The 27,128-nt window shown below is 48.5% G+C and overlaps 1 protein-coding gene across 5 annotated transcripts in view; it reads right to left on the bottom strand.

The window, feature by feature from the left end:
• Positions 1–12,029, bottom strand: part of OCRL (OCRL inositol polyphosphate-5-phosphatase) — a 31,953-nt gene extending 19,924 nt beyond the window's left edge. For all 5 annotated transcript variants that reach the window (XM_075068698.1, XM_075068699.1, XM_075068700.1 and 2 more), the window contains exons 1-12: positions 11,909–12,029; positions 11,467–11,539; positions 9,356–9,435; positions 6,711–6,749; positions 5,391–5,501; positions 5,221–5,316; positions 4,556–4,676; positions 4,306–4,467; positions 3,474–3,575; positions 2,828–2,942; positions 1,138–1,254; positions 704–891 (exon numbers count right to left, since the gene is read on the bottom strand). In XM_075068698.1, coding sequence (XP_074924799.1) covers positions 704–891; positions 1,138–1,254; positions 2,828–2,942; positions 3,474–3,575; positions 4,306–4,467; positions 4,556–4,676; positions 5,221–5,316; positions 5,391–5,501; positions 6,711–6,749; positions 9,356–9,435; positions 11,467–11,539; positions 11,909–11,948 — 1,244 coding nt within the window. In that variant the 5' untranslated portion in view covers positions 11,949–12,029. The remainder of the gene's footprint in view (positions 1–703; positions 892–1,137; positions 1,255–2,827; positions 2,943–3,473; positions 3,576–4,305; positions 4,468–4,555; positions 4,677–5,220; positions 5,317–5,390; positions 5,502–6,710; positions 6,750–9,355; positions 9,436–11,466; positions 11,540–11,908) is intronic.
• Between the last annotated feature and the right edge of the window lie 15,099 nt (positions 12,030–27,128).

Genomic DNA, 27,128 nt, shown 5'->3' with positions numbered 1-27,128 from the left:
AGGACGCACATGCAGGTCTCTTAAAAATCCACAAAGATCTAAATGCAGTTGTCCTCTCTCACTGTTCCACCCACTAATCACACCCCTTTCTACAATCGCCACACCAATGACTCTTCCTGTTCCCCTTTCAGGCTTTCAGACAGTCCTATAGCATTCTCATCACTTCCCAACAGGTATAACAGAAACTTTGACACATTCATAATTTTCTTAGCCTTTTATAACAACATTTATAGTCACAGATTGAAATCTGAGCCCATTTCTAGATTCAAAAACCTTGAAGACTGTGTGAGCTGTTCATGTAAATCCTTCCAAGTAACAAGAGCTCAAAAATGAACAAACCAGAAAAACCTGGAATAAAACCCCCAGTTTGTCTTTTGTTCTAGAAACGCCCCAGGTTTTCCACAACTATGTAATAATCAGCCTTTGAGTCAAGAGTGCCAGCTGCTGAGATGAACACATTACAGACTTCTTGCAAGAAGTCTAGAGACAGGTTGGCCCTGTGAGCCACTACAAGAACGCTGCCCACTAGTGCAATCACTGGTTCAACTGCACCAACAGGAGTGTTAGTGTAGACAAGGCTCTGGCATTCTCATCACCTTGTCAATTAATCTGCAGGTTTGTCTACACTTGGGGTCTTGCTAATAGCAATTTCTAGCTAAGATTTCCCAGACCTTGGAGAAGGTATGTGGAGTTGGAGACTCACTCATGTTTCATGATGCTCAGCTGAGGCAGGCCCTGGTCAGGGGGCAGGAAGCTTAACCGGGCACAGATATCCTTGTAATCCTGGTTCCGCCGCTCAAAGTCCTCCACATGAGCAGCGAGGTGGGAATTGACAATGCAGAAAGTGGTGTTGTGGAATACAAACCTCACGGCCACACCGCCCTTGTTACCCTGGGGACAGAGTTACCGGTGAGACTGTTACACAAACACATACAGAAGAAGTTGGGTAACAGATTGAACAGGAGAGAGCTGGGGAAAGGTACGGAAACAATGAAAACAAGAGGAATACTGACATGAAAAGCAGCAGCAGGGATGAGATAGTAAGGCAAGACACTGTACCACAGACCACATTACACACAAACATACACCAGAGTCAGCTATTCAGAGGCCATGCACCCACTGACCAAGAGCACTCACCATTTTCCCCATGATTCCAGTCCCCACAGTCTCTGCCATGATATCTGTGATATAACTCAGTTGATCCTTCCTGGCAAACACAACTAGCATCATCCCAACCAGACGGACCACCTGCACCTGCAAAACAAATGAAAATGCCATGAGTTTCCAGATCAGCTGTAATGCAATCCCTGATTTCTCACTCCCTGTGCTTATACAGAAGTACAGAAAACTGGCGGTAGAGCTCGCTGTTTAAATTCCCAACTCTGCATGAGTGGTTTCAATGTAGGAGAAACAGCCAGCAACTGAAGCATCCACAGAGTCAGATATGCCTGAACTGCAGGCACCACAAAGCAGCATATCTGGGATCCTACACACTGCCTGCCTCCCAGTGAGCATTTGCTCCTTCTGCAGGACAGAAGAAGGAAGGACATTCTCCATTGTTCAGCTCATCCTACAACCATTAACATGGCACCTGTGTGCACCGTCTCTTGCTGAATGGATCCTGACTCTGCCATGGTCTCTTCTGGATGAGTCTGGGCAAGTCAGTTCACCTCCCAGTCCAGCATTTCCCCATCTTCTAAATGGGGGTGTTACTTTCCCCAGCTCAGTGGGTTGTGAGGCATAACTGACCAGTGTGAAGTGCTTTGAAATGTTCACTAGAGAAGTGCAAAGTGTTATTAATGTTAATGGGAAGGAAATCTCCACATCAAGAGGGTGCACAGAAATGCCCCATCAGCAGGTGTTACAATCCCTCACTGGAGGAGGAGCTAGAGACATTGTAATATTTTGTAGGATTCTGAACTCTGCATTTTTAACCATGAACCTTATCTATGATTTCAGTCACTTTCACCTTGCCTGCAGCTACCTCCCGTGTGATAAGCCTTATACATGTGATGGAGATCACGGTTTTAAAATGTAAATAACGCAAGACCAGGGGAGATCAGGCCTCCTTTATCAATTCCCCAACTGCTCAACTTGCCTGCTTTCAGCACCTGTAACTTGTGTCACTGGGCTCTACATAAAATAGCAGTGCATGGAAGTCACAGCAAAACATAGTGGGGCAGGAGGAAGGGGAAATTAACTGATGTCTTAAGACAGAGCCACCTGCCAGAAGGCCTGCTATTCCAGCAAGAAAAGCTGTAGTGACTCAGTCCTGACACGTCAGGAAGGAGCCAGCTAGCAACATTACAACTAAAGTTTCTCTTTCCCAAGGCAGTCTCCTAGTTAACTTCCCCTATACAAGCAATGTTGTTCCTCCAAGGAAAAGCTATTCACTTGGCTCCTTAGAACAAGACACACCCGGTTTTTATAGCTGCAGCACTACCAGAACAAGGCAAAAATGAAATTTGACCCGCCTCTGCCAAGTATTGCCTGCCTTAGGGAGGCACATATCTCATATTGAGTATATGTCCTGTCAGCTCTCTGGAGACACTTTTTGGTGGTTGCTGCTCCACTCATGAGGCACCCACCAAACAGCCAGGGAGGTGTTATTGGAGGACTTTTCGGCCCTACAACTATCTCCAGATTTATTCTAGTCCCACAGTGACTCTTCCTGCCCCAGTAGCAGGTGTCAGGTACGCATCCATGGCGACTCTGATCTTGGCCATTTTGATTGGGTGACATATGGATGATCTGAGTTGGGAAAGTGTGAGCTTCATTCCTGCCCCACCAACTTGGATGCCAGAGGAGATGGTTGAGTAGGACTCACTTTCTTATACTTCGCCTTGGGGTGCAAGGCCTTCTCCACAGCAGCCAGCCACTCTTGCTCCTTCATTGAGTCAAAGTAGAAAAAAGCCTCTGTGCTGAGGTCCAACTCCTGGAACCTAAAACCAAGTCTATTTAGGACACTACCCGTCTCCCCCAAACCAGTCTCCTCTCTGTACCCCCATCAGAAGATGGCACTGCAGGAGGCTCAGTCTGAATCTCTCTATGGTCATTTATCCTGGAGGAAGGTCAACTGGGCCTAGCTCAAACAAAAGCACCCTGGCTCTCTTGCAGTGTCTTACAGGCCTCTTCCAAAGACCATTTCCCTGAGGGGCATTAGTCTGACCTGCTTTGCTAATGCCAAGGATGCGCTGGGTCTTAGCTGGTGCCTCACTGTACGAAAGCTGCTCTGTTAGCTCAAGAAATTACTTGACTTTTGGCTGCTTCTTTGCATTGTTCTGACTACTCTATCCCTGTGAAGGAGATTCCCCTCCCTTCTAAGTCCCAAGGTACATGCTAGGCACCAGTATAAAGTTTGGAGTTCACTAGGAAGCCTGGGAATTTGAAATAAATAAAATCCACCAGTGTCCAAGGGAAGGGAGCGAGACCAAAGACGTGTATGTGTAAGTGAACAGGAGTTCACGCCTCACCCAATACAGTAGACATCTGGGGGGTCTGAGTCACAGACTAGCCAGGGTTCCAATCCACTGTCCGGAGACTGGCCGTTCACATTCCACGTTCCCACAAAAAACCTGCAATACACACAAGAGCAGCCATGCTGCTGCGGCAGGGGTTTACTGAATAGGTCCAGACTCTCTAATGCACACATCATCAAGACAGGGAGTGTCTGAATTGCATGAGGGTCCTGTGTAAAAAGGCCCATAAACTAGCTAAGGAGCGTGAACTACACATAACATGAAGAGCTCTATCCAAGACTGCAAAACACAGAGAATTCTGCGCATGCCATATTTCTAACATACCAGGGATGTCACAGAGCTCTGCAAAGCAAGGGACACCTAACTGGGGGCCTAGCTACATGACACACACCATGCTTTCTGCATGCTGGAAGCGAATGCCATGTTGGCAAAAAAGGCATCAGATTGGCAACCATGAAGCCTTTTGTATTCATAGGACAATGCAGCATGGGCAACAGCAGTGCAAGCTCCCATTACTGCACCTCTGCCAACATGCCTCAGTTCTGCTTTGGGGAGTTCAACCCCCAGCCCCTGGGCTGAGATTACCCTTAAGGTCACCGGGAAGTGCCAATACGATGGCTGTAGGGTTGTATTGTGGCCACCTATGAACTGGACCGAAACTCCACTACTTGTTTCACATAGGCCATCCATCAGCAGGAGCTGATTTTAAGACCTGGGCTGGGTTCAAGGCAGTAGCCCACAGAAGCTGGGAAAATCTCTGCTTCTCACTATCCCTACATACACTGTGCCTTGAGGCTATGGCTCTGGCTCTGGGGGCAGTGCTGACCTGAAGCTCTGGATGTTGACGTATTCCTTCTCTCTTTTGGCAAGCAAGTGTTTGATGAGACCCTCTCTTTGCCCAGACTGTGTGTTGGGCACAAACAGCTTGCGCATGGTGTTGGTTACTTTTGGCTGGTCTCTGGCCATACCTTCCCTCTCTCGATGAAACCTAGACAGGAGACAACCATAGACTTCAAACTGGGGTTACTGCCTAGGATACTGGAGAGTAAAGTCAACAGCTCTGGGATGCTACTTACTGCCTATTTTGCGGAGGAGGCGGCGGCGGAGGCTCCCGGCGAGATCCCATTTGCTGGTTTTGTAAGTTTCTTTTCTTCTCCAAACTTATGGCATTGAAATGATCTTCAAAGCCTAGAACCCCTGTAATGACAAAAGTCTGGCTTGTAAGATTGAGGCCCAGGTGGATGTTCTTCAGAAAACAGCTTAACAAGAATCTGGAGGGGGCAACCTAACTCCAGGACGGGGAAGAGAAATCCCCACATAAATGTCGGGGTGGCAAGGGGTAGCAGTGTTTTACCAACCCTAATGGTGCCAAGAGGGTGAGGGGAAGAGATGCTGACAGAGGCGAGGGGGAGCAGAGAGTAAGGAGATGGACAGACCAAGGGGTGGAGAGACATTTATGAACCAAGAGGGACTTTGGCAGAGAGAGATACAGTATGTTAATAAGACATCAATCCATGGTAACACCACACTAGAAGCAGGAGGTGGGATTTTTTGTGGGAGTTAGTGGGGAGATGGGGGAAAAGCAATAACCAGGCTCCTACCTGACAGGATCAATGAAAATCAAAGCTCCTGCAGAGGCCATAGTTTTGTATGTATCTCACTCAACCATTCAAAACAAGGGCTCTATGACTGTGCCCTGAACACAGGGTAGCAACTGCGGAGATGGGACTCACGCCAGTACCTGAAACAGATGATTGAGGAGGAGCTGGGAGGTTTTTCTCCACCTGATACCAGCTGGCTGGCTCCCTGTGCTCAGGAAGAGGTGCTTTCGATTGGGCTGGAGAAGGAAACATTGCTGTCAGAAACTGCTCTTGAGCCCCACAGACACACACATGGCTTAAGTGTGGTTACCTTCTTGTACATTCAGCACTTCGGCGAGGAACCCCAGGCAGCGTTCCTCATTGGGGATCTCAAAGAGGCGCTCTGGTGTGCAGTCTCCCTGTATTCTGATCTTGCAGCCAGCTTCAGACATACAAAACACACACACCAAGACACAGACACATTTGGCTTCTTGACCTTTAAACCCCTTCTGTAAACAAGCCACTAGCTGCCATTTGCTCCTCTGGGCTCATGACTGAATTCCTCATTTATCTGCTGTTATCTTGACATTTAGTCTATTTTAAAAAGTGAGTTTGAGGCAGTGTCAGGTCCTCCCTGTGCCCCTGAGACTCCCACCAATTTGTGGGTGGTAGGGGGTTCCGGTGCCTTTTTCCTGATTTTTAAAACTACTCCTTTCCCCTGCTGCTGTGTGAAAGACATCACAAACAACAGGGGACGCTGCCTTCACAAAGGCAACAGTGACACTGCAAGCACCAAATGCAGTTAAATGCAGTATCAACTGGGGACAGGGATCCAAGGTGGTATTTGTAGCAGTAGACACACATTTTCAGTTACAGTGAGTCCAGGGTTGGAAGATACCTCAGGAGGTCATCTAGTCCAATCCCCTGCTCAAAGCAAGACCAACACCAACTCAATCATCCCAGCCAGGGCTTTGTCAAGCCTGACCTTAAAAACCTCCAAGGATGGAGATTCCACCACCTCCGTAGTTAACCCATTCCAGTGCTTCACCACCCTCCTAGTGAAATAGTGTTTCCTAATATCCACCACCCTCTCTGCAAAGCAAAGACAAGACTACTTATACCTGTCTATGCTGCACACAAAGCACCGTGGGACCCTGCAGGGTATGAAAACCTCCTAAGAGGCCCTGATCAGGCTAAACTTCCAATGGGGGCATCATCTACTGCTCCTGCACTCCAACCATGGGGCTGCTTCTGTGGTAGCAAGTAGAGCAATAATATAGGACAGAAGCAGGAAAGCGAGGGGCTGGCAAGTTAAGTTCTGGAAAAAGTCAAACAGGCTCACAGGGAGGGGTTTTGGGAGAAGCATTAAGAGAGAAGTCAAAACTCAGTCAAGTGACACCTTTCGATCTAAGTATTTAGATCATGCTCCCTGTGGTAATGAGCATTTTCCAAAAGAGTAACAAAGCCAGTCAATCCCCCTACAGCCTTTCAATCCATAACTAGCACAGAGACAGCAAGCAGCGGTAGAGCAGAGGGCACAAGGGGAAGAGACAAGAGTGGGAGGCAGAGTGGGTGAAACAGGAAGGAATGTGTGTCAATAATGGAGAGATGATATATTTGTTGAAGAAAGCTCTCATCATAACAGACTCACTGTTTGTCGCTATATCAATCAACAGCGTTTCTTCAGCCTCTGGGAAACAAGAGAGAAGGATCAGGAAAGTTCACCCTGTCCAGGAGCAGAGACTCAGCACATACAACACAAGCACAAAGCCTGCGCTCAACACAAGGAGATCCCAGGCCCCAGCAAAAGAACAAACACCTTCCATGTCTCTCACCACTAGTAATGGAACTACTGGAGAGAGTTACGACTCCTCAGGCTGGGCCAGATTGGACAGAGGTCCCTCTGCAAATGGGTCTCCAAATTCAGGGAAGTTATACAGCAGTGTGTTTAAAATGAGAGGTACCAGCTTGCCAGTCCTGGAGACTGACTCCCCAAATGCAGCATGAGCAGTAACAGCAGTGCTAGCTCCCCACATACACAGGTCCACCACTGAGTCTCATGGCTTGTCTACATGGAGAAATTTACCAGCAGAAACATACCATAACTATACTGGTATTATGCCCCTTGTAAACACTTACTGCAGAAAAAATGTTCTCTTCCCCACACCCCCAAGAAGTGTCATAGGAAAATTATAAGATATAGTTCTGCTGGTAAATTTCCTTACGTAGACAAGCCCTCAGTCCGTTCAGACCCAATTTCCCATACTATCTTTGGCCTCTGTGAAGCTGCCAGTAGAGAGGGCCATTTGATGCCATTCCAGGCAGTGGTTTTTGACACCAACACCGAGGCTCCCCAACCCACACTATATCACAAAAGGGGACAAATAGCCACTGATTTTCAATCACTACTGACTTGTGCTGGATATCGGGGTGCTCACAGCACAGAAAAAGGCAAGCACACATGGTATGGGTTTTAACCAGGTCGCAACTTTATTAGTCAAATTACATAAGGTTCCCACTGGGGGACAGCCCAGGGCAGTCACTGGCACCCCACTGATCCTTTGCCTATTCTTGGGGGCTCCCAGCACAGTGAGAGCCAATCATCACACTACGAGGGTCTCTGGGCACCTCCACTCGCCCACTAGCAGCCCGCCCCCTTTCAGAGGTTGAAACAAGAGGGACCCTCAACCCCAAGCAGCACTGCAGTCAAACACATTGAAATAGCTTCCCGGCCCCTGCTGCCCACAAGGGGCTAGACATGATGCCCCCCTCTCATAAGGAGATGCCCTCGGGATGCCCACTATGTTACCTGTTTGGATCTGGACCTTAAATTAGCGAGTTCCTGCACTGGGCACCTGCCAAATATGCAACAACTAAGCGACCCTCACATAGGTCCAAACTGTGCCCTCTAGTTGCCCAACCCCAACCCCTAGATTTCACTGTGAGGAAAGTGAAAAAAGCCAGCCAGCCTTGGCAAATCTGGTGGCATGGGGAAAAATTCCTTCCCCACCCCAAAGCAGTGACTAACATAAGCCTGCAGATAGATGGATAAGAGAGCGAGGGTGGGCTGACTGCCGGAAACCAGCACACAGGAAGCGGCTCTGAACACATAGCTCTTTTCATGGCTTCAAATCTTGTGCAAAATCCAGTGAGCTCTTGTCACAGAGTGGGAATTTTCTGTAATCTTTTGTATGAATACTGTGCCTCAGTTTCCCCTTTATGCGGCATTGTTCTCTAGGTGGGGGAAAAGAGCTGTTTGCTCTTTGGGGAGGCCCAGTGAGGCAAGTGTGACTGATGCCGAGCTATCTGGGATTAGGGCCCCAAGTCCATGAAGACAATAGCAACGCCAGACACTGGGACATTTGGCACATAGCAACTAATGACCTTGGATGGCCCATCCCCCCTACAGGAAGCCAGCCATGTTTGACCAGCTGGACAACAAAGGCCTGAGGAGGGTCCAGGTGGGACTGGCCTGGGAACCTCAACAAGGAGGGACACAGCAGGAGCCAAGGGAAGGGACACGGCTTGGCTGGGGTCCTGGGCTAACCTAGATGGACAATGCTGTAACTTTCTTCTCTATATCCTTACCAAGGACTTTTTATGCTGTATTCCAGTTGACTAACAAACCCTTCTGTTTTTGACACCGCTGGCTGAATGTCACTACAGATGCTGTTGGAAGTGTGTTGCTCCCTGAGATTGTACAGGGGTCTGCCTCAGTGGGACTCACTGAACGGAGCTCACGATGGGAAGTAGGAGTGCTGAAGGATCAGAGAACCAGCCCAGGGAGGCGGTGAAGCTGCGGGGCTTACCCTCAAGGAAGTGTGAGACCCCTAGGGGGTCTCGCTCACTGATGGGGTCCTCCCAGTGGCTGTTCCAAAGCTGGGGTCATAGAACCGAACCTGTGGATCCGTGAAAAATCTTCTGGCTCCAAATCTCATGCCAAATCCCACAAGAACTCAAGCCTACCCTGAAAGTCCTGTGGAGTCTTGGAATCTCATGAGATCCAGCCTGTTCTGTGCTTTTTGCCCTCTTCCATCATGGGAGCCACCAAAACACACCCCTGTAAGTGCTCCATATGACATCCTTCATACAGATAGATGAACTAGCCAAGTATTCACACATCAACATTTATATCGAGATGGACCAAATCCCCACACCAGTTTGGGAAAAGAAAGAAGTCGGAAGCTGTAATTGTAAGCTCTGACTTTTAGTTCCATGGGAAAGTCCCCATCTGTACAGCTAGTTAAAAAACAGCAGTGGATTTCTGGCTGAGGGGCAGTGTGGGAGGGTCAGTACCTTGCACACATCTAAAACGGCTGTTGATGGGAATGTTATCCTGGTCAGATGGGTCCTTCTTCTGTGAATGGATAATCAACCTGGAAACAGAGAGAAGCCTCATAACAGCACAAAATCTAAAAGATTCTAGAGCAAAAGGTGTTGCTGACCTCATGGCTGTATTTCTCCTGGAACCAAAGACACCACAGGCCCTGCTCTCTATCTTTAGGTTGCTGGGGACAGTGAGGAGGAGCATTTATCACATGACATACAGGGTGATCCATGCAAAAATATGCATATGGGGGAACCGCTCCCAAAGATGCTCTCTGATCTGCACAAGATAAAGGAAGCATGCTAAACTCCCTGGCCATGGGTCCACAGACTATACCAGAGGAGCTGGGGAGTTGACTGGGCACCCAGCACCAGGAAGCAGGGCCACTTTTCTGTCTGTTTAGAGCAGCAGGTCTCAAACTGTGGGTCGGGACCCTGTTTTAATGGGGTTGTCAGGACTAGCATTAGACTTGCTGGGGCCTGGGCCCAAAGCCAAAGCCTTGGGTGGCGGGGTTCAGGTTACAGACCCTCCACCTCGAGTAGAAGACCCTGGGCTTCAGTTTTGGCCCCACCAACTTTTGCAATTGGCCCTCCAGCTCTGGGCAGCAGGGCTCAGGCTTCCGAAGTCCCCTCCTCCTAGGATAGTCTAGTAATTTTTGTTGTCAGAAGGGAGTCATGGTACAATGAAGTTTGAGAACCCCTGGTTTAGAGGACTGAACTCCAAAGTGAGAGGGAAGACTCCAAGAGCAAATGTGCTGATGGTGGTGGAGGGGCCATTCCATTTCTCAGGCCTTTGCTACCCACAAAAGTTGTACAGCTTTAACTCTTCTAGTGGTACAACCCCTCTACTGTGGAAGCAGTTATATCAGCATAAAGGGCCTTTACACTGGTAAAGTTATTTCTGTATGGGAATAAGTTATGTAGACACAAGGTATCAGTATAACACTATGGTTGTATCCACACTAGCAGTTATAGTAGGATAATGACTTTAGTTAAAAAAAAATCACTGTGTTAAGTGAACTAGTTAAATTGGCACAAAATCTGTTTGTAGAGCAGGCCTCAGTGCTGCTCTATTTACTTGTATGCAGTGCAGGGAAGGATCTACCCTTAAGTCCTGCATGGAAAGGGCCTTTCCTGGGAAGCTCCAATATAAGTTCCTATTTTTTCCTCTTTATGTTCCTCAAAGAAAAAGAAAAAATCAAAAACCCTACAACTGCCTTTTCAGACACACGATTTTCTCTTTTCACATGGATTTTAATTTGGTTTCATGAATGTTAAAGCTTTAACTATTAATTGTAATAGACAACTATTGTTGTGAGCCTGTCTGACATTAAGAGTTCCACCTCAGCACTCAGGAGCATAGGGAGGATCTGATTTTAATTCCAAATGCAAGACAGGAGTTCAGCTACCCAGAGCAAAGCATCCCCAAGAGTCACTGCTAACTTTCCAGACAGTTGCCTACCCACTAACAGCAAGTAGTGAAAAAAAATCCATCTGAATTTTCTTTTCTTTACTATAAAAAGATAAAAATCAAAGCAAATAACGAAATGTTTTCTGTAACCTCCAGTATGACATCACCCTGGGGAGTTCCCTGATGTACCTCATCTCCCAGAGAGCAACACTCCAGAAGACATCTCTTCAGAAAACAACGTTCACATAATGCTGCTGAGTCTATTCCAGAAAGACAACACTGAACTAACCAATCACCCAGGCCCACACTGGAAGCAAGCGATACTAATGGAATCAGAGCAAGGGCAGAGCTGCTCAGACAGTAGAGAGGAACCCACCCCACCAAAGCCTACTCACCCCCTACAATAGCATGGGACATGCCAACCCTCTCCCAATACACTAACGCCTGGTGGGACTCTCTACACAGCCGCCCCTGCCAACACAGCCCAGGTGAAGACTGAATAATTCATGTGCCTGGGCGGCGGAATGAAAAGGCCACGCCATGACTCCAATCTGTCGGTATGCCCCAAAGAGAGTCCCTGCCGCTGTAGTCAACCCTACCCCTGTGAGCAAGAGTCACTGTGAGCAGGCAACGTCCCTGCGGAGGCGGGGCACCCGTGTGTGCTACTCACTCGCACTGCCCATAGCGCTGGGAGAGGCTCAGGATACAGGGCTCCCTCCGTCCTGCTTTCACCTCCACAGCATAGGCACACAGCTAAGGAACTCAGCAATGCCACGGGCACTAGTGTCCCGCCAGCGAGCCCGCCCCTTCCCCCGCGTCCTCCCTCCAGCCCGCCCCTTCCCCGGCGTCCTCCCCCCAGGGTCCCTCCAGCCAGCCCCTTCCCCCGCGTCCTCCCCCAGACTCCGGGGGCCCCCCTGTCATCTCGCCCCTCCCCCCAGACGCGGGGGTCCCCCTCAGCCATCCCGCCCCCCAGACGCTGGGGTCCCCCCTGTCATCTCGCCCCGCCCCCCAGATGTCGGGGTCCCTCCAGCCAGCCCCTTCCCCCGCTATCTCGCCCCGCCCCCCAGACGCCGGGGTCCCCTCGGGCTTCCCTTCCCGGCCGGCGGATACATCGAGGCTCCAGGCCACGGACGGTGGTGGCGGCGGCTCCATGGGGAGCGGAGAGATCCTGCCCAGGCCACTCCCCGCGGCCCGGTCTCCCGGCGACTCACTCCCGAACCGAGCCCGCAGCGAGCGGCGCCGGACAGAGCGGCGCCAGCGGGGCCCGCGGTGGCTGCTTCCCCCTGCCGGCCGGAGGAGCTCACCGCACCGCGCCGGCTCCTCCCGCGCTGCCCCGCCGCACCAGCCTCAGTCCTCGGTGTGGGGCGCCGCACGGGGGCTCAGAGCAGGGCGACCTATGAGCCACGGGACCCCCAGCTACAGAGCCGCCGGGAACACGCTGGCTCACATCAGGGCAGCCCAGGCACAGGCTGCTGCCACCAGCCCCTCTCCGCACCAGGACTGATTGCAAATGGAAGCTCTAGAGCTCTTCCCAACGACCTGCCATGCCACCCCGAGCAGTGATAATGACGTGTGTCTCTGCCCTGCACAAATGGGTGCGATCGCTGAGCGATTCCAGGGCAGTGCCTGTGAAATGCTGGGTTCCTGCAGCAGGATTTGTTATCAAGCTCAAGGTCGCTCCCTAGCGCCTCAGTTAAGCTGTCTTTTGGGTTTCCATAGTTAATAGGGATGAAAAGCTTGGTAACCCTGCTCTGAAATGAGAACCAAATTGCAGATATTGGCTCAGCTGTTCAAACCCTAGACAGCCCTGGTGATGACTTGTGGAAATATTTTTAGTTATTACCAAATAGAAACACTGCTACATCCTATCCAAAGAGTCCTGACAAATTATGCCCTGGTTCAGTCACAAAATCATCTCTGTGTTATTCAAGTAAGTATGAAGGAGTGAAACTAGTTTTTATCATTGTAGGTTAAAGTGTTGCTGGAACCACCAACCTCCAAAGGTGTTGTTTTGGGGGTTTTTATGTGAGAAGATGTTAAAAGTGAAAGAATGGACAGGTATTTTAGGGAAGCTCTTCCTGGTGGCCAGACTTTGCAAACACGTAGCCGCTTTGGCTGCTACTTTTCCTGCTGTTGCATCAGCTCCTGGTTTGTGATAGTTTCCTTTCCTTAAGTGCAGCCAGTACTTCTCCCTCTCCATGTTGCCCTTATCTTTGTCACTGTGCCTAGGGGAGTGCTGTGCTGGGTTTGAGATGCAGATTTTTAACATGAGGTAGGTTAACTGTTGGAACAGCTTCCTGAGGGATTCTCCAAGCACTTGGAGAGTGACTGTCTTTCCAAAATATGTACTGTAATACAACCACTAGTTGGGGGCTGACGGAGGAATTTCTATAGCCTGTGTTAAGTAGAAGGACAAACTAGATGACTATAGTGGTCCTTCCTGGTATTAAAATTAATGAACCATCTTGGTCTGTTTCTGTAGCAATTTTGTAATATGACCGAAAACGTCAAATCTCCTGCTGCAAAACAATGGTTTAGAAGTTGGCTTATGCCCTGATTCACAAGAGTTTAACTCCCTTCCAAACCACTGCATTATTTGATTATTTGAGACCCTCACCACTCTAACTTTGGATAGTCTTGCTATGCAACCCTGCTTTGAACACTGCTAAGCTCTTGGCCTCCTAATGTCTATCTCCTAATGCCACTGCCATTCCCTTGCTGAATGCTCATTCCGGATGGAGCTGCATCCTGTACATCCAGGGATCCTGCTGACAGTTGCAAGGCACGTTGTTTTAGGAAGATAAACTGGTGGGAAGCCCAGTAGTGTCACACGAGTCGATGTGCTGGCAGAAGTGGACAGGCAGGAGGGCTGGCCTGAAGTAAATCATCCCCATAACATTTGGATGAGTGGGACAGTTCCTGTCCCTTGTAGTTACATGGTCAATCGCTTGTGCCCATGAGGAAGTCATGGCTTGGTGGGACTGTGAGGTCACAAGAAGTTCCTCTTTCCCCTCTCCCCCGCCCCCCTTCTCCTCCCTCTGCCTGTTACTTATTGATGACTGGCAGGATACTGAGGTCACAGGTACTCGGCAGAGAGACTGGCCCTTGCTCAAGAAGCAGAGCCGTTGTTTGTGACTGGCCTCGAATTGTGAATCCAAACCCTGAAGCCACACTGAACAACCCCATATCACTGGCTTGTGATCACCATGCCATCCACACCCAAGCTGGTGGAGAAATGGCAGAATCTTTCATTGCAAATTGACTCAGGCCCATGAGGGAAATGATCAAACAGGGTCCTGACATGCAGCTTACTCAATAAAACAAGGTTCTCCCGCAGTGACCAGTTAGTGAACAACCCCAACGGGACCGTGTTAGTGGCCGAAGATGTACAAACAGAGGAGACAGCTCTGGCATTGAGAGCATGGGACAAATCACTGCAGCCCAGCAGGTCACATCCTGCAGCTAGGTGCCTGCTGATACTACACTGATCTGGGACACCCTAGTACACACACATACACACACCCTCATGTTACATTACATGCACACGTGTGTGCACATCACTGCCAGGCTTTGAAGTTTTTCACTGTCCTGTTTGAAATGTTACAGTCTCTCTCTCTAAATTGTTGTGGAAAGTTAGCATGGACTAGAGCCAGTTACAGGATATACCACAGGAGGGTGCTATGCATGCTGCTCAGTGCACCTGAATCCTGGCCTCATAGCATCCCTGTAAGTGTAGTCTTGGGTTCCCAGAAAGGCTCTGCCCCTCACATCTGTCCTGAGATACAGCATTGTGTATGTCCTCCAAACTGCTGCTGGTGCAAACACTGTCCAGGGCCACAGCACTCCCTGCTGTTTCCATCTTGGTCCTGTGACGTGGTGTACTAGGCCTTCTCTGCCCCTGCTGTAGGCATCACTGCCCTGACACACCCACTCAAGAAGAATTGTCACCTGGGAAAGAGGGGCACTGAGTTCAGAACTCCAAGCTCTGGTACTGGCAGAACTAACAAGACTTGGTCCTCTGGTAGCTGAAAGGGCTGGGAGGAGGCAGTAGCCAATCAGGACCAATCAGACAAGATAAGAAGGCTTGCCTACTTCTTAAGGGAGAGGCTGGGTCACTGGGTGGTGGATGAGCAGATCAGCTCCCTGGTCTTACCCCAAAAGCAACTGCATCAGGGCCTCAAAATCCAATAGCACCTTTGATTTAGGCCAGGTCCCCACAAACCTTTGCTAACACACCCCAGTCCTGACTTGCAGCTCCTTACAGGCCTCACAAATGTCTCCCAGTGCCTCTGACTCCCAGCCTGCTGTTCTCTCCCTGCCACTGGGTCTTTTTTTGTGCCTCTTAATTACTCGAAGTCCGTTGTCTCTGCCTGAAGAGACAGGAATTCTTTCTGGGGTGCAAATTCTGTTGAATAGTCTTCTCCCCCACTCATTTAGTTTGATGGCTTTGTTTACCTTATACATAAACACATTACTTGTTCTTTGCCTGTAACCAAGCCTGTCAGACAGGTAACTACACATTCATTAGTCTAGAGCAGGCTAGTTTTATTAAGAACATATTTCCAGCACACATCTATAACTCATGCACAACCCATACATACATTATGCAATGATTTGGGAATCAGTGTGTCACCAATTTACACATCATACCTTACATGACACCTTTGGGATATATTTATGATAAGAGTGTGTTAAGGCAATGAATGTATAAGGTTTGAGGTGAGTTATAGTATGGGGAACACTCTGCAAATTGGTATTGAGGGGTTCCTAGGGTCACAGAAGTCCGAGGATCAAGCAATTCCAGCTGGTTTGTCTCCTGCACTACTGGAGAACCCAGCATCAAGAAACAGAGCAGATGCCATGCTGCTGCATAGGCCTCGGGCATTTTTTGGTACCAGGGGTACTGGAACTAGGGGTGCAGCAGCACCCCGGCTTGAAGTGGTTTTCCTGATATCCTGGGCTTACAGGTTTGTTTAATAGCTTTCAGCACCCCCACTATACAAATTGTTCGAATGCCACTGCCTGGTACTGAGAGGTTTCCCTGCTGCTGCTGTTATATCAATGAATGGCTCAGTACCACAGCAGGGGTCAGCCTTAATAGCCCAGGCACCAGTACCAGGTCGGTAACCCTTAACTAGGGTTCTGGGCAGCGTCTCTGCATAGGGGATGCTTTGCCTTGTGTTCCTGCTTGTTTCCTGATGGACAGTACAAGGGACCTTGACCTCCTAGAGTAGCTTGGCTCCTTTGAGGAATGTGGTCTGTGTTTCTTTCTCTGCACTGGACAAGGGGCTCAGTGCTGACTCTCTGCAATGTCTGGAGGGGCACTCCTAACTGAGCTAGAAGTACTCAGTATCTTCCCCAAGCAGGAAGGTGTGATGCTGGCAGACCAACTGCCAGCTCAGGCCAAAGCTCCAGGCCAACTCACTTGAGTATTAATATAGGTCAAAGTAACTGTTAAATGTATAAGGGTGTAGTTGGTGTTTAAACTTCATGAAAACAAATGGGATGTTACTTGCATTCTTTTTACTTATCCATATCCTGTTATAATGTAGTAGCAAACATTTTTACTTTGTGTGTACCCCTGTAACTAAACAGCCCATCAAACAGGAAGAGGTCTTGTGGCATAGGTGCTGACCCCGTGGGTGCTGTAGGGCTGCAGCACCCATGGGCAAAAATTAGTGGGTGCTCCTCACCCACCAGCAGCCATGCTCTCCCCACCCCCTCCTGGCCTCCTTATCCCCCGAGCGCACTGCATCCCCACTCCTCCCCCTCCGCCACCTAACAGCTGTTTGGCAGTGCTTAGGACTCTCCAGGAGGGAGGGGGAAGAGGGGGGAAGCGCCATGCTGTCATAAGTAGATAGGTAAGGGTTAATTTTATTTTACCTGTAAGGGGTGGACAGGGGGGAATCAAGCACCTGATGAGAGGACCAATCAGAGAACTGGATTTTTTTTAAAGTCTGGGAGGGAAAGGAACTCGGGGTCTTTTGTTTCTCCCGGCTATGGATTGAAACAGCTTTTCTGCTAACTCCAATCTTCTTTCTAATATTCTACTATCAAGTGTGAGTACAAAGGAAACCAAACAATAGGCTCTTATGTGCTTTGGTTTGTATTTACATGGGTGTAATTGCTGGACTGGTTTAAATTGGCTATTTTTTGAATCAGACTGTGTATGTCACGTGCTAGGGAGTGCTGTCTGGATTGAATGCAGATTTTTAACATGAGGTAGGTTAACTGTTGGAACAGCTCCTGAGGGATTCTTCAAGCACTTGGAGAAGTGACTGTTCTTCAAAATATGTACTGTAATACAACCACTAGTTGGGGGCTGACGGAGAATTCATAGCCTGTGTATAAGTGAAGAAGGACCAAACTAGATGACTATAGTGGTCCTTCCTGGTTATTAAAATTAATGAACCATCTGTCCTGTTCTTTAGCAATTTGTAATAGGACCGAAACGTTCAAATCTCCTGCTGCAAAACCAATGGTTTAGAAGTTGGCTTATGCCCTGATTCCAAGAGTTTAACTCCTTCCAAACCACTGCTTATTTGGATTATTGAGACCCTCACCACTTTGATGCCTTGCTTGCAACCTGCTATTGAAACCGCTAAGACATCCCCTGGCCTTCCTAATGTCTTATCTCCTACAGCCACTGCCATTCCCTTGCTGAATGCTCATCGGATGGAGCGCATCCTGTACATCCAGGTCGCTGACAGTTGCAAGGACGAGTTTTTAGGAATAAACTGGTGGAAGCCCAGTAGTGTCCACGAGTCGAGTTCATGGCAGAGAGTGGAAGCAGGGGCTGCCTGAAGTAAATCATCCCCATAACATTTGGATGAGTGGGACAGTCCTGTCCCTTGTAGTTACTGGTCAATCGCATGTGCCCAATGAGGGAGATCATGCTTGTGGACGGGAGTCACAAGAAGTTCCTCTTCGCCCTTCCCCCGCCCCTTTCCTCTACTGCCTGTTACTTATTGATGACTGCGATACGTGAGGTCACAGTATCGGCAGAAGAGACGGCTGCTCAGAAGCAGAGCGTTGTTTGTGACTGGCTCTCGAATTGTGAATCCAACACCTGCAAGCACATCTGAACAACCCATTCACTGCGCGTGTGATCACCTATGCCAGCCACACCACAGCTGGGAGAGAAATGGCGAATCTATTCATTGCAAATGCTCAGGCCATGAGGGAAATGATCAAACCAGGGCTACATCAGCTTAACCAATAAACAAGGTTTCTCCCGCAGTGACCGTTAGTGAACAACCCACGGACCGTGTTAGTGGCCGAAGAATGACAACACAGAGGAACAGCTCTGGCCATTGAGAGCATGGGAAAATCACTGCAGCCAGCAGTCACATCCTGCGTAGGTCCTGCCGATACTACACTATCTGCGACACCCTACTGTAACACACACATACCACACACCCTCTGTACATTACATGCACGTGGTGACATTCATGCAGGCTTTGAAGTTTTTCACTGTCCTGTTTGAAATTGTTACAGTCTCGTCTCCTAAATTGGTTGTGGAGTTAGCATGGGACTTTAGAGCCAGTTACGGATATACCACAGGAGGTGCTATGCATGCTGCTCATGCACCTGATGGCCTCATACCTCCCTGTAAGTGTGTCTTGGTGTCCAGAACAGGTCTTCTGCCTCATCATAACTGTCCTGAGATACAGCATTGTGTATGTCCTCCAAACTGCTGTGGTGCAACACTGTCCAGGCCAACAGCACTCCTGCTTTTCCATCTTGTCCTGTGGACGTGTGTACTAGGCCTTCCTGCCCTGCTGTAGGCAACTGCCCCTGCCACACCCAACGAGAGATTGTTCACCTGGGAAAGAGGGCACTAGCTTCAGACTCCAACTCTGGTACCTGGCGAGAACTAACAGGACTTGGTCTCTGGTAGCTGAAAAGGGCTGGGGAGGCAGTAAGCCAATCACGACCATCAGCAGTCTTCACCTTATAAGAGGCTTGCCTACTTCTTAAGGGAAAGGCTGGGTCCCTGGGTGGTGGATGAGCAGATCGCTCCCGGTACTTACCAACAAGCACCACTGCATAACAGGCCCAAAATCCAATAGCACACTCTTGATTTAGGCCAGTCCCCACAAACCTTTGCTACACAACCCCAGTCTGACTTCAGCTCCTTAAGGCTCACAAATGTCCCACAGTGCTCTGATCCCAGCCTGTAGCTTTTTCTTCCCTGCCACGGGTCTTTTTTGTGCCTCTTATTAATAAGCTCGTTAATGTTGTCTCTGCCTGAAGAGACAGGATTATTCTGGGTGCAATCTGTTGAATAGTCCTTTCTCCCCACTCATGTCGTTTGATGGCTTGTTTACCTTACATAAACACAATTATGTTCTGCCTGTACCAGCCTGTCAGACAGGTAAACTACAATCATTAGTCTAGAGCAGCGTAGTTTATTAAGAACATATTCCAGCACACTATAACTCATGCACAACCATACTACATTATGCAATGATTGGGAATCAGTGTGTCACCAATTTACAATCATACCTTACATGAACCTTTGGATATATTTGATAAGAGTGTGTTAGGCAATGAATGTATAAGGTTTGAGGTGAGTTATAGTATAGGGGAACACTCTGCAAATTGGTATTGAGGGGTTCTAGGGTCACAGAAGTCCAGGATCAAGCAATTCCAGCTGGTTGTCTCTGCACTACTGGAGAACCCAGCATCAAGAACGAGCTGATTGCATGCTGCTGCATAGGCTCGGCATTTTTTTTGGTACCAGGGGTACTGGAACTAGGGTGCAGCAGCACCGGCTTGAAGTGGTTTTCCTGATCCTGGCTTACAGGTTGTTTAATAGCTTCAGCACCCCCACTATACAAATTGGTCGAATGCCACTGCCTGTACTGAGAGGTTTCCTGCTGCTGCTGTTATATCATGAATGCTCATACCACAGCAGGGTCAGCCTATAGCCCAGGCACCAGTACCAGGTCGGTAACCCTAACTAGGGTTGCTGGCAGCGTCTCTGCTAGGGGATGCTTTGCTTGTGTTCTCTTGTTTCCTGATGGCAGTACAAGGGACCTTGACCTCCTAGAGTGCTTGGCTCCTTTGAGGATGTGTCTGTGTTTCTTTCTCTGCACTGGACAAGGGCTCCAGTGCTGACTCTCTGCAATGTCTGAGGGGCATTCCTAACTGAGCTAGAAGTACTCAGTTATTCCCCAAGGAAGGTGTGATGCTGGCAGACAAGGCCAGCTCAGGCCAAAGCTCCAGGCAACGCACTTGATATTAAATATAGTCAAGTAACTGTTAATGTATAGGGGTAGTTGGTGTTTAAATTCATGAAAACAAATGGGATGTTACTTGCATTTTTACTTATCCATATCCTGTTATAATGTAGTAGCAAAACATTTTTACTTTGTGTGTACCCCTGTAACTAAACAGCCCATCAAACAGAAGAGTTGTGCGAGGTGCTGACCCGTGGGGCTGTAGGGCGCTGCAGCACCCATGTGGCAATTAGTGGCGCTCCTCACCACCAGCAGCCATGCTCTCCCCACCCCCTCCCTGGCCTCCTTATCCCCCGAGCGCACGGCTCCCCACTCCTCCCCCTCCGCACCTAACAGCTGTTGGCAGTGTTAGACTCTCCCGGAGGGAGGGGAAGAGGGGGGAAGCGCATCCTGTCATATAGATAGGTAAGGGTTAATTTTATTTACCTGTAGGGGTGGACAGGGGGGAATCAAGCACCTGATGACAGAGGACCAATCAGAGAACTGGATTTTTTTTAAAGTCTGGAGGGAAGAACTCGGGGTTTTTGTTTCTCCCGGCTATGGATTAAACAGCTTTTCTGCTAATCTCAATCTTCTTTCTATATTCTACTATCAAGTGTGAGTACAAAGGAAACCAACACATAGGCTGTTTATGCTGTGTTTGTATTTACATGGTGTAATTGCTGGACTGGTTTAAATTGGCTATTTTTTGAATCAGACTGTTTATTCCTATTTTTTTATAAGCCTTATCCCTGTATTGGATTTCTTAATGCGTGTTTAATATAGTAAGTTCTTTCTTTTTATATAAAGTTTTCTTCTTTAAAACTTGTGGGAGTTTCTTTCCTAGTGAGCAAGGGAGTGAAATTTCTGCAGGAATCCATCTCCTCACAAGGAAGACGGGGGCGGGAAGCATTACATTCTGTGTTGACTTTCCTATTGTCCAGGGCGGGAACAAGTTACAGGGAATAGAGGTAGGATTAGCTCTGTTTCCCAGTGTTGGAGGGCTGTCTCTTTGGAGAAGAAAGGAGACAGGTTCTCGTATTGTGATGTAAAGGATTACATCAATTCCCTCAGGTTGCTCAGAGGGGAAGGAGGGAGATAATTCCCTTGCTGGTACGACTCAGATTTCTGAGTCTGTGGGTCTTTCCGAGGATGTTGGGAGGCCAGAGAGGGGTCCCAAGGAATATTTGGGGAACCGAGCTGATAGGAGCCAAATCCTATCTGGTGGCAGCGAGAATAAGATCCACGTACAAGCTTGGGGGAACATAGTAGGAGTCATTTGAGAAGAGACGCTTACACATGGTGCAGCGAAGTGGAAAGTAGAATCCCAGCTATAGAAGTTCTTTTCTTTCTCTCCTAAGGATTTTTAGAAGAGAGAAGGTTTGGTTTAAAGTAGCCAGAGAGAAGTTTTTCTGCCTGCTTTTAGAGCTTGCATTTTTTGCAAGAGTCATTAAGAGAGCCATTATAGGTCTTTTGTTAAACAATTGGAATCAAGTATCCCAGCCAGCTACACAACGGTAAATACAGGGGCTTGTTGGTTAATTGAATATCAAAGAGAGCCAGAGGAGACAAAACAGTTGCCAGGCGATTTCAGAGACAGAAGCCAGCAATTCAGGCAACAAAACACCAGAGGGCACTCCAACACAAGAAAACAGGAACCATGACGTCAAGGACGAACAAATCAAATCTCTGAGCACAAACGAAACTGGAGAAAAAACTTCAGGACCTAGAAATTAAACAAAAGGAGATGGAGCTGAAAAGAAAAAGGAAGAACAAATCAAACTGCAGACACAAAAGAGATCAAGAAGCCAACAGGCAGATCACGAAAGACAATTCAAGAAAGGAGCTGGCCTCCAAATAAACAAAAAAGAGATGAGGGTGCCTACCAAAGAAACAAACAGAAGAGGAGGCAGCCACAGAAGACAGATAGAACTCCAGAGGGAGAAACACCAACAGAAAGTGAAGAGAGGGACAAACAGAGAGAAAGCATGACTGGAGATAGAGCAGGCTGGCAAAATGCTCCAGCCACTCCTAACCCTCCGGCGCCAGTTGTTGTTCAACCGCACAGGAAATTCCCAACTACAAGGCAGGTGATGACACGGAGACCTTCTAGAAATTTTGAAAGGCTGTTTTGGGTAACAGATCCCTACAGACCAGTACATGCTAGAGCTGAGGTCACACCTCAGTGGACCCTTGGCAGACTGGGCCAATGCCAGGAACAAATGGCGATTTATAAACTGTTTCAAGCCCAGGCCAGATCCAGAATGGGGATAACCCGGATCACGCCCGTCGGTGGTTCAGAAGCCAAAAGTGGAAACCAGATGGGTCATTTCCGACCACGCCTACTACGTTGGAAGCATTGTGACGCCTGGATATCAGGAACCCGGTTCAACTTTTGAAGAACTGCGCCACCTCATATACATGGAGCAGTTCTTGGATGGTGTTCCTGAGGACATACCCGGTACAGCCTAGATGGAAAACCCAAAATCTCACCGAGGCGCGGGAGATTGAGCAGCCAATGGATGGAGTGCAGAAAGCAAGAAAGCTACTGTAGAAGGGAGTGAAACCCCAGGGGCCACATTCGACAATAACCCTACAACCGAGAGGCAACCCAAAACCCACCTACAACCCAATGGAAGCCACAGACCCCTATCCTTCCACCTCACCAGTCTTCAGTAACTTACTTCAACCAGTGACCCGTATCTGGAAAATGCTGTAAGTGTAATGAAACGGGACATATCAAAGCCAACTGCCCAAAGGCCAACTGCCGAATGCCCCACCCGGGTGCAAGTCATTGCACCCCAGCAGACCAAAGATCCCCAGGCCCAGATACCTCTCAAATCCCTTGGAGCGAAAGGAAAATTTGGAGTGGCGGAAGAAGGTCGCATTGAGAGACTGGGGGCACAAGTGTCAGCTATCCACCCATCCTTCGTCGACTCCCAAAATCATCAATCCCAAGGGCCAAAGTGACCATTTACCCCTTCATGTCACAAGCTGTGGACTTGCCTACAGCTGAAACTGCCTGTCCAGTCAAAGGCTGGTCAGAATGTGGACTTTTGCAGTCTATGACAATTATCCCATCCCATGCTACTGGGGGGAGACTTGGCCAACCAAGTGAAGTGGGCAAGAGAGTAGGAATGGTTACCCGAGCCAAACCAGGCGAGTTCCAGACCCATTCCTGTTCCTGAGCCGGCCACAGAGACCTGTCTGTGTTACCAGAGACCCAGACCGAGGTAGTGGCCTGGATCCATGTCAACGCTGAACAGCCACAGCAGCTCCAGTCCAGGCCCGGAACTGGAACAGCAAACAGCACCAGCACAAGCAAGTGCAACCACACCTTCAACCCCAACGCCAGAAGGACCAATGAGGCTGAACTGGCAGAAGCAACAGACAACCATATCGAAGAGGCTCAGCCAGAGCCTGAAATAACACAGTGCACAGCGGACAGCGGTACACCAGCAACAGAAACAACCCCATCACCTAATCATTCCAGAGGGACCAAGCCCAAGTCCACAGTCTGAGGAAGAAGTGTGTCCCGGGCTTCAAGGGAACAGTTCCAGACTGAGCAGGAAGCGGGATGACAGCCTTCAGAAAGCTTTGGGTGGCGACGGAGCACACCCACCGCCTCTCAGCTCTTCTAACGATCCCGGTTTTTATAGACCAAGGACTTTTATACAAGGAAGTTCTCTCTGGTGGATGCCAGGAAGAATGGCAGCCGCACAAAACGGTTGGTGGTTCCAACTAAGTACAGGGTAGGGGGAAGAGCTCTTAAGCTTAGCCATGATCATCCCAGTGGTCATGCTGGGGTAACAGACAAAGACAGGTTGGGAAGTCCTTCCACTGGGATGGGAGGGCAAGGAAGTTCCCAGTATGTCAGTCTGTGAGGTGTGCCAAAGAGTGGGAGCCTCAGATCTGGTCAAGACTCCTCTCCAATCATTCCCATAAGTGAGGTCCATTTCAGCGAGTAGCTGTGGATATTCTGGGTCCTTTCCAAGAAAGACACCCAGGGGAAAGCAGTATGTACTGACTTTCGTGGACTTTGCTACCCGAATGGCCAGAAGCAGTGGCTTACGTAACACCAGAGCTAAAGCGGTGTGCCAGGCCCTACAGACATTTTCGCCAGGTAGGTTGCCCTCCGATATCCTTACCGATTCAGGATCTAATTTCCTGGCAGGCACATGAAAGACCTGTGGGAAAATCATGGGGTGAATCACTTGGTTGCCACCCGTACCACCATAAACCAATGGCCTGGTTGGAAAGGTTAATGGACTTTGGGGGCCATGATCCGTAAATTTGTAATGAATACTCCAACGAGCTGGACCTAGTGTTTGCAGCAGTTGCTCTTTGCTTACAGGCTGTACCACATCCCAGTTTAGGTTTTCACCTTTGAACTTGTGTATGGCCACGAGGTTAAGGGGCCATTACAGGTGGTGAAGCAACAATAGGAGGTTTACACCCTATCCAGGAACTAACATTCTAGACTTTTGTAAGCAAACTACAAAACACCCTCGCCATTCTTAGCTTGCTAGAGAAAACCTAAAGATACTCAGGAAGAGCAAAAGGCCTTGGATGATAAACATACCAGAGACCGTTCCTTCAAGAGGGGAGACCAGTTTGTCTTGAAGGCGCAACAGGCCCATAAGATGGAAGCATCATGGGAAGGGCCATTCACGGTCCAGAGCACCGGGAGCTGTTAACTACCTCATAGCATTTCCCAATTCCACACTAAACCCAAAGTGCACCATGTTAATTCTCTTCAAGCCCTTTTATTGCAGAGACTTACAGGTTTGTCAGTTTACAGTCAGGAGCAGAGGACGCTGAGTGCCTGACGGTGTCTACTACGACGGGAAAAAAGACGTGACATGGAAGAGGTGAACCTCTCAACCACCCTGGAACATCCGCAGCGGCAAACAATCAAGGAGCTGTGGTACTAGCTTTGCCCATTTTTCAGCCATCCAGGACGCGAGAACAGCATACCACTCCATTGACACAGGTAGTGCTCACCAGTTAGAGACACACACCTACCCGGGTGTCCTCCTACGCACAAGCTGCTATAGAACGGGAGATCCGGAACATGCTACAGATGGGTATAATCCGCTCATCTACAGTGCATGGGCATCTCCAGTGTTCTGATACCTAAACCAGATGGGGAAATACGCTTTTGCGTGGACTACCGTAAGCTTAAATGCGGTAACTCGTCCAGACAACTATCCAATGCCACACCCGATGAGCTGTTTGGAATTCGGACGTGCCAGTTCATCTCCACAATAGATTTTAACAAGGGGTACTGGCAAAGTACCGCTAGATGAACACTGCCAAGGAAAGTGCAGCATTCGTACCATGCAGGGGTGTATGAAATTTAATGTACTTCCTTTCGGGCTGCGAAATGCACCCGCAACCTTCCAGAGGCTGGTAGATGGACTACTAGCAGGACTGGGAGATATGCAGTTGCCTACCTCATGATTGCCATTTTTTCGACATCCTGGCTCCGAAAATCTAGTACACCTGGAAAGGTCTTTGCCGTATCAGGCAGGCAGGACTACTTGTAGGCAAAAAGTGTCAATAGGGCCAAAACAGAGTGACTTACCTGAGACACCAGGTGGTCGAGGAACCATAAACCCCCTACAGGCAAGGTCGAGGCTATCCAAAGTGGCCTTTCCCAAGTCAAAGAAACAGGTCCAATCCTTCTTAGCTGGCGGATACTCAGGCGATTTGTACCACGCTACAATGCAAATCGCTGCACCCTGACCGACCTGACCAGAGCCCAGAGCCAACTACAGTAAATGGCTGATGAGTGTCAGGAAGCCTTTACCCAACTTAGCGACGCTCACGTTTGCACGCTGTTTGCTAAGGGCCCCAGACTTAAAACATTCCTAGTAACCCTGCATCTGGGCGTGGTATAGGAGGCTTCATGCAAGGACGGATATCAGAATCTCTCTGTCGTGTTTCTCAGCAGAAAACTAGTCTGAGAGGGAAAGCCACTGGTAGTCATGTGGAAAGGAATGCTATGCCATTGTGTACGCCCGTGAAAAGCTTTGCCATATGTTTGGGGACGGCGGTTCCAGCTACAAACTGACCATGCTGCGCTAAAGTGGCTCATACAGCAAAGGGAACAACAAGAAACTTCTTCTGTTGGAGTCTAGCTCTCCAAATTTTGATTTTGAAATTCAACACATTTCAGGAGCCTTCCCAAAGAGCTGATGCACTCTCCCGTGAGAGTTTCCAGAATACACTGGTTAAACTTGTCCTTAGATGTAGAATCTTGTAGTTTACATGTTAGTAGTATATGTAAAGGTGCATGTGTTGTTTACTCTGTTTAGTTAAAGTTCTAGGAAGAAATCACCGCCAGTGAAATTTACACCTTCTGTGATTTGGGGGGCATGTCATAAGATAATGGTAAGTTATTTTCTTTTACTGTAAGGGTGGACAGGGGGAATCATAGCACCTGCCAGAGGACCAATTAGAAACTGGATTTTTTTTAAAGTCTTGAGGGAAAGGAACTCGGGTCTTTTGTGTTCTCCGGTTGATTGAAACAGCTTTTCTGCTAACTCCATTTCTTCTATATTCTACTATCGATGTGAGTACAAAGGAAACCAACATAGGCTGTTATGTGCTTTGTTTGTATTTAATTGGGTGTGTATTGCTGACTCGTTTAATTGGCTATTTTTTGAATCAGACTGTTTATTCTATTTTTTATAAGCTACCCTATTGATTTCTTAATCAGTCAGTGTTTAATATATATGTAAGTTCTTTCTTTTTATATAAAGTTTTCTTCTTTAAAACTTGTGGGAGTTTCTTTTCCTAGTGAGGCAGGGATAGAAATTTCTGTACCAGGTATCGTCTCCTCAAGAAGACGGGGGCGGGCGGGAGCATTACATTCTGTGTTTGACTTTCCTATTGTCCAGGCGGGAACAAAGTTACAGGGAATAGAGTAGAGTAGCTCTGTTTCCAGTGTTGAGGGCTGTCTTTTGAGAAGAAAGGAGACAGGTTTCTCGTATTGTGATGTAAAGAGATTACATCAATTCCTCAGGTGCTCAAGGGAGGAGGGGAGATAATTCCCTTGCCGTACGACTCAGACTTCTGAGTATGGGGTCTTTCCCAGAGTCAT

Source organism: Chelonoidis abingdonii, chromosome 8 (assembly GCF_003597395.2).
Source record: "Chelonoidis abingdonii isolate Lonesome George chromosome 8, CheloAbing_2.0, whole genome shotgun sequence".
Lineage (NCBI taxonomy): Eukaryota > Metazoa > Chordata > Testudines > Testudinidae > Chelonoidis > Chelonoidis abingdonii.
Note: the sequence above shows the minus strand (reverse complement) of the source record. Positions and strands in the feature narration are given on the sequence as shown.